The following is a 7475-nucleotide window of genomic DNA, read 5'->3' as shown; positions in this document are numbered from 1 at the left end:
CTGCTCTGCAGCTTGACTTTTTCCTAGCTTGTTTTTCATTAACAGTATTAAATGGACTTCCTTACAAATCTGTCCCATTCTTTTTAACACAAGGCTCACAAAGCAAACCCCTATAGGGGTTAGGCGGGTAACCTTAATGAATTAAATGGGAGGGACTGCAGAAAAGATTTTTCCATTTAATGGAGTTAGAAGCCGCCCAGCTACAGCCAGCTGCTGCCATTTGGGAAACTGGGCCCAGAATCGCCAAAGCTTCTGTTTTCAAGAGAAGCAAGAAATCTGAATTTGTTTAATGTGCAATCTCCACATTTTTCTTTTATTTTTAAATATTGGCAACTAATTCAAATTAAATACTGAGCGAACCAGCCAAAACGTCTTTAATCCAAACACTGCACCTAAGCCACCCTTTTGAAACCTCTACTGCAGTGTATACAGAATGTTCCACAGGACGTCTTACGTGCTTTAAGCGGATCCCCAGGTGCCATCCTAAAGCTCAGATGAAGTAGGTCTGGGATAGAACCCAAGATGGTCCATTTTTTTAAGCTCCCAGATGATTCTGCTGATCAGAGAGGTTTTGGAACCACTGTCTTAGATTACTAACAAGTTGTTTGGGACCACTGCCAGTGAATTAGGAAGGAAACTGTAAATACTTTCATTTGCATTTCTGTTTTAGCCGGTTCCCTCTAATTACAGCCCTCTACGAAAGCACAAAATGGGCTCTGCCGCTGCTGTTTCAGGCAGTGCAATCAGAGCGGAACAATAAATAAACCAACTCAGAAATCTTCAAGAAGCTTTTATTGGCACAGCCCAGGAAAAGGTGTGGTGGCCATTTCTGAGCTAAAACCTGTATCCCAACAAGGTGTTCAGTGTTAAGTTTAACACCCCACTGAACCAGAAAGTTTAAGTTTCTGAAACTTAAGTTCCAGACTCCCCAGGTCACTAAGAGGTTAAGAGGTTCCCCCGCCAAAAAAAAGTTTTAAATAAACTCTATGCCCAACGTGGGACTCAAACTCATGATCCCAAGATCAAGAGTCATGTGCTCTACCAACTGAGCCAGCCAGGCGCCCCAAGAGACTCCAAAATTTATAGGTCAAGCCCTGCTGCTCCTGTTAAGATCAGAAAGGCGAGAGACCGTCCTGGATGTGCACCCTTGTTATGGGATGACTAAAAGGGCAGGAAACAGTATTAAGTTTTTTCAGATTGACTCCAGGTCACTCCCCATTACAAGGACGATGTTTTCAGCAGTCACACTGAAGTCCCTCTCCATTCTGTATTTGGCTAAGCAGCTTCTGCTTAGGACGGGTGGTGGTCATAGGACATGATCGTCAGGATGGTAGAGCTCACTCATCAGGCGGTAGATGTAGGAAGGTGCGTTCCCACCAATGTTGGAGATAAACAGTGTAATGAGCTCTGGGGGCACGTAGTCAAACACAGGGCAGTGAACGCTGACCTTCTCCAGAACGTCCCCTGAAAGGCAATCACACGAGCTAAAGATAAAACAGAGAATCCTGCTCTAATAACCAAGCACAGAGATTCTAGGCTCAGTCGTGCAGGCGTGCTCGCTACCCCAAGAAAGGGAAGCTGCAGTGAAGTACAAACCAGAAGAGAAGACTTCCATTGTGACACTCCTGCTTCAAACTCTCCAATTCCTTTCCATGGCCCTCAGAATAAAACTCCATCTTGGGACAGTAGCCCTCAAGATCCGGCCCCTCCCCACTGCACTACACTAATTATAATTCATCCCACTCTCCCTTGTGCTCATTACTCTCCAGTCATATGGCCATCTTGTTCCAACTGGCTCAGCACAGACCTAACTCAGGCCTTTTGCACCGACACCTGGGAGATTCTCCTTGATCTTTACACGGTGGGCTCTATTCATTCTGGACTCAGCTGAAATGTCCTCTCATTTAGACCCTTCCCCCACTAATGTAGTCTCCCACTTTCCATCACATCATCCTTATTTGTTTTCTTCCCCCGACATCCCATGACCTGACATATTCTTGTCTGTCTGCTGCAACAGAACGTAAGCTCTGTGGGAGCAGGGCCTATCTGTGCTGTTCACTGTGACATCCTTAGTACCTGGGACAGTGCTGGATACATAGTGGGTACTCAAAAGATACAAATAATCCTTGAAAAAAAATGAATGTGTGAATAAATGGATGAAGTTATTCAACTTCTAAGAAGAATTAGCACCCCAAGTATGGTGCTTTGCTCCCAGAGGGCATTTAAGGCCATCTTACGTTGACAAGGTGGCAGGCTCACTGCCTTCAGAAGTCAGAGAAAAGGACCCCAACGCACGAAGGTATCCAGGTGACAGGCAAGTTTATAGTAGGAACATTTTAGAGCATGCTTCCTTTGGCAGCCATGTCACCAAAATGACTCTCTAGAGCAAAGGGGAATGAGTACATTTCCCAGTGGGTTGCTGCGCATGTGTCAAGCAATGTGCAAAGCCAAACCCCATCCCCGCTGGACGATCCAACCCAGCACGGCCCCAATACTCAATCAAATATATTAGTCTCAGAACAAAATGAACATGGACTAGATGAGGTCCCCACACACTCTTCAGATGCTAAAGAGAAGTCTCCATGAGAATTATGATAAAAAGCACAACCTGGCAGTATTCAATCCCCACTGACTACCAAAACAAAAGCAAAAAGACGAAAACACATACACGTGCACTTGCAGCACACGCACACATACACCCTTCTGTACCTTCTGTGAAAGGCAGGACTTCTTCAGGAGCCACAAACTTGTGAAATGAATCTTCTTCATTGGGGAACTAGACAAGAAAAAAAAAAAAGGAGCGACAGAGACCCAGCAAATTACACTTTTAAGTATACACCCAGGGAAATAAAAAAGTATGTCCACACAGAAACTTGTACACCAATGCTTACAGCAGCATATTCACAAAAGCCCAAAGGCTGAACAGCCCAACTGCCCACCAACAGGTGAATGGATAGATTGTGTAAGGTCCCTGCAACAGAGTATTATTCAGCCACAGAAACCAAGTGCTGTGCTACAGCGAGAAACCTTGAAACCATCATGCTAAGTTAAAGAAGCTGAAACGAAAGGCACGTATCGTATGATTTCTTTTATATGAAATACCCCAAACAGGCAAAGCCACAGAGACAGAAGATTAGTGACTGCTGGGAGGTGGGCGGAGGGGGCAATAGGGAGTGATTACGTAATGGGTACAGGGTGTTTTTCTGGGGAGAGTGGTAGTTGCACAATGCTGTGAATGTAGTGAATGCCCCCGAACTGTACATTTAAAAATGGTTAATTCTATGTTATGTGAATTTCACCTCAATTTTAAAAAGACCTGCAAATAGGTTGGTATTTCAAAGCAAACAGCCTCTCTCGCTAATGAAATGGCTCTTCACTTTGTAATACTGCTTGTATTCAGGCTACAGAAGACAGTCCCTCCAACGATGACAAGTAAAACCAATTCGTGTTCCAAGTTTCAACTTGTTTGGCATTTTCAGAAATGATCAGTGTGATGGGCCATGAATGTCAACAAAGGGCCTTCCCCAACTATGTACTATCCTGACCTTACAATTTCCATTTCGCAAAGCTGACAAGTTATAACTATCAATTTTTTTTTTCCTGGTTCAAGACTTCTGTGGCTTTTTCCAGCCTCTATAGAGTCTAATTCATTTAGCAAACGCACATAAAGAGAAGCCCCAGAGTGAGTAGGTTGAAGGCCCAGAGTCCAAGCCTACACTTTGGCTTCCTTCTCTCTGTCTGGCCACAGACAGACAGACATACCTGTGGGGAAAGCTTGAACATGGGAGCACAAACGATGAGCGGGGTGGAATGGTGTTTTGCTGCCAGTGCTAGAGTGTGCGTTCCTGTCACAGCTCTCAGGGCACCATTGGCCAGGATAGTCTTTGTGCCAATGATCACCTTCGGAACAGGAAGCAAAATGTGAGTCATCCTAGGGATAGAGCCTTCAATGGGCCATTGGGCACAACACGCTAAATGCTCAGCCCTCAGTTTCGACACCGTGAGGGTCCTTTCCTAGTAAAGGAAAAGGGTTTCTACAGTAAGGACCACGAGTTCTAGGTCAAGAGTGGCTTCCCAAAGAAAGAATGAATATTGTACGTGACAGAAAGCTGCACTATCTCCTGCTCTTAGCCCTGTCTTTTCTGGAATCTATATGTCACACCTCCTGGGAAGCTAAGAGCCTTTCTATTCGCCATCCACCGCTGTCAGGCTCTCTGAGCAGAAGGCAACGACCCTCTACCCAATCCCTAGTAGCTGCCGCACTTAGCTTAGCCCTATTTCATTCTCGTCAATGCTTTCACCAAAAAGAAGCTACTCAGGGGCACTTGGCGGCTCAGTCAGTAGCATGCAACTCTTGATCTCAGGGTTGTGAGTCCGAGACCCATGCTGGGTGTAGAGATTGCTTAAAAAAATAAAATCTTTAGGGGCGCCTGGGTGGCACAGAGGTTAAGCATCTGCCTTCGGCTCAGGGCGTGAACCCGGCGTTATGGGATCGAGCCCCACATCAGGCTCCTCTGCTATGAGCCTGCTTCTTCCTCTCCCACTCCCCCTGCTTGTGTTCCCTCTCTTGCTGGCTGTCTCTATCTCTGTCAAATAAATAAATAAATAAATAAATCTTTTAAAAAAAATTAAAAAAGAAATCTTTAAAACAAAAACAAAAAAAGAAGCTACACTAAGGGAGGAACAATGATACAGATAAAGGGAAAAGAAATTCAGTTAATATATTAAAAACGCCCAAGTATGTACTTTCAAAAGCGCTAGAAGCTTTCTTCTCTTCTCATGGATATTATAGGAGAGAGAAAAAAAAAAAATCAGTATTTTAGAAGTATAATCTTCATGAATTCAATATAACTCCAAATACACCCACCTTATTGACTCTTGACATAACAGCAAAAATGGCAGCATCAGTCATGACAGTTGTCTCAATACCTGCTTTGGCCAAATTGACTGCCATTTCATGACCCTGCAATAGGAGAGAAAGGCCTGACGTCAGGAGAGATGGTGGGAGAGAGTGGAAAGAATCTCCAATGGAACTGGATCTGGAGAATTCTGTGATACTGGGCACAGCAAACACGCAACTGCCAACAGGTAATTCCTTTTTCTACTCATGGTGGGTATTCTCTGGTATGCTTCAGAGAAGCCCAGGAGAAGCCAATAAATATTGAATTTTCCATAGGAGCACTAGAACAGCCACAAAACTGGAAATACTGCCTGCTTGTGTAATTAGGGAGCACTGACAGGACAGCTCCTGGCTCATTATTTTATGACCTCCTGCGTCCTTACATATTTCCTTTCTAGAGACCTATCATTTATGTAGGGATTGAGTGAGGTCAGACCAAGAATCAGTCATCCCCAAGGTAATTTACCCTATTTTGATTCCTAAAAGAACCAATATATTTCTTTTCTTGGACCCAGCGTTTCTCCTAATTTTCCTAAACCAATGTTTAAGAATGTTGACAGGATGAACAATTTGAAAATTCCCTTCATGTTTTACTTTGTCTTCTCAATGTCTTATCAATTCAAAGTTGGCATGGAGCCCATCTATCACTTCTTTATTCCCTCCTCATTTTTCATTTTTCTTGGCAGCTCCAGCAGTTTCCCTACCTGACAGAAAGGAGCACACTCTGCCACAATGACATGGAATTTCCTCTTTCGGGCAGCCTCTTTGAGGAAGGCCTCTACCGTTCGGGAGAAGCCAATGGTCATGATGACCTCATTGGAGTGGATGTGCTCCAGAGCCTGGGCCGCAATGTTCTCTGTAGTCCCTTCTGCAAGAACAGTCAGTTTGGCAAGGGAAATGTGAAACTGCCATGCCACAACACAAGACAATCATGATAGAACGTGGAAAGAGACAGGTGCCCTTCACACAGACGGCCCACCTAGCAGAACTTGTAACACAGGGTGAAGGGACTTAATGTGAAGTTCACCTTTTCTTAAAAGCCCCGCTCCTCTGGATCTTCTAGTTCCCAAGTTCTCAGCCTACCTTCTTTCTTAGCAGAACCCCTACTCATCCACTTACCCCCCAACCCTGCCCCCATGACACTAGCTCCTTATAATTCATTTTGAAGACAATGAATTCAGGCAAAAAATGGTCCAATCTGAGAAACTGTAAAGTGCTGAGAGTGGGGTAGAGTTTCCCCCTAAAAGAACTCCTCTAAAAGGTGGCCGCAACACCCCCACCTGAAAAGGAGGCCACAGAAGAAAAACAGGGGAGGAATTTGGAAGCAGCAGCTCCAAACACACAGACCCAGCTTCTTCCTCCCTTGGGGAACTCTGATTGTAATGCATACATGCAAGTCTCCTGGGTCACAAAGACAAGGGGAATGGAGGTGTTACATCTGTGTGTATAAAAATTCAAGAGGAAATTTAGGGAAGAAGAGTTGATCATCCATGGTTTTAGGGAGTTCATCTTTAAAATGAAAATAAAGCTCTATCCTAACAGTCTCTGCAGCAATGGACCTGCAATCTATAAAGGGCTGGTCTGTAAGGAAAGGTAGAGAGGGCTCGCTTAGTCCTGCCACCTGTTCCAACCCTTTCTCTCAATCAGGATGGAGGACAAAGCTCGGAGAACCACAAGACCGATTATCTCCTATCTTTGCTGATGAACAACCTCCAGGGTCGTCTCTTCCCTCATCTGCCTGTAACCTATCCTGTCCATCGGGGATCAGGACTCTTACCCAGTTCCACAAGCAGCTCATTAATTGCCTCAATGATGTTGGACTGGAGCTGGGCATAAGGGGAGGTGAAATCCTCGCTCAGGCCTTCTGAAGTCAAGAGTTTGTGCAAGGACTCCTGCTGATCGCTCTCATCACTGCGTCCGTGGAGTCTAGGGAGGCAACAAGACCCAAACGGCGGTGGGCGGAGGTGTAGGCATTTCAGTAACAGGAGCTGCTCGGCTCTTCTAAAGGCTCCAAGCAGGGAGAGGGGCTTGCGCAAAAAGGCTCACATCCTGACCTGCCATACTCCTCCCGGATGATTCTGAGCACTCTCCGCACCATGTTGCCCACCGTGGTCTCTGAGGGTTGCGCAGCCGTCATCCTCTGGCCCTCTCGGCGGATCAGTTTCATCAGCTCCCCTGCAGTCCGAGGGAGAGAGAGAGGGCACGAGCGCGATGAGGCCTGGGCGACTCTCCACCTGAGGACCGGGGTCGGATAGCGGTGAGGGACGCGACAGAACTAGACCTGCCTTACCTGCGTTGATCCAGTGGTGGTCCGTGATGATCCGGCGCAGCAGCCCCAAGGTCTCCCGAGCCATGTCCTCAGAGCTGCGCCGCCCGCCGTCTCGCTTCAGGGCCTCCACGAAACTCTCGATGCTCTCGTACAACTCCGAACCTTTAGCCGCGGCTCCCGGCATCTCGAAAACAGGCGCCTCGCCGGCGGAGTCCACACCTGTACGACCTCGGTCCTTGCACTTCCGGGGCGGGTGAAGCCGGCTTCCGCTCCGCGAGGAAAACTCCAGTTTGAGGGTCCGCAGGC

At 46.4% G+C, this 7475-nt stretch overlaps 1 protein-coding gene across 1 annotated transcript; it reads right to left on the bottom strand.

The window, feature by feature from the left end:
- Window positions 1–775: 775 nt before the first annotated feature.
- Window positions 776–7445, bottom strand: EIF2B2 (eukaryotic translation initiation factor 2B subunit beta). The gene is made up of 8 exons (XM_045807801.2): window positions 7191–7445; window positions 6955–7075; window positions 6678–6826; window positions 5605–5768; window positions 4868–4963; window positions 3763–3900; window positions 2710–2776; window positions 776–1464 (listed from the first exon to the last, which is right to left on the bottom strand). Exons 1-8 carry the CDS (start codon window positions 7351–7353, stop codon window positions 1307–1309), a joined length of 1056 nt encoding a protein of 351 aa, XP_045663757.1. The 5' UTR covers window positions 7354–7445; the 3' UTR covers window positions 776–1306.
- Between the last annotated feature and the right edge of the window lie 30 nt (window positions 7446–7475).

This window comes from Ursus americanus, chromosome 26 (genome assembly GCF_024610735.1).
Source record: "Ursus americanus isolate L20-20 chromosome 26, mUrsAme1.1.p, whole genome shotgun sequence".
NCBI classification, from domain to species: domain Eukaryota; kingdom Metazoa; phylum Chordata; class Mammalia; order Carnivora; family Ursidae; genus Ursus; species Ursus americanus.
This window is presented reverse-complemented; position numbering and strand designations above follow the sequence as displayed.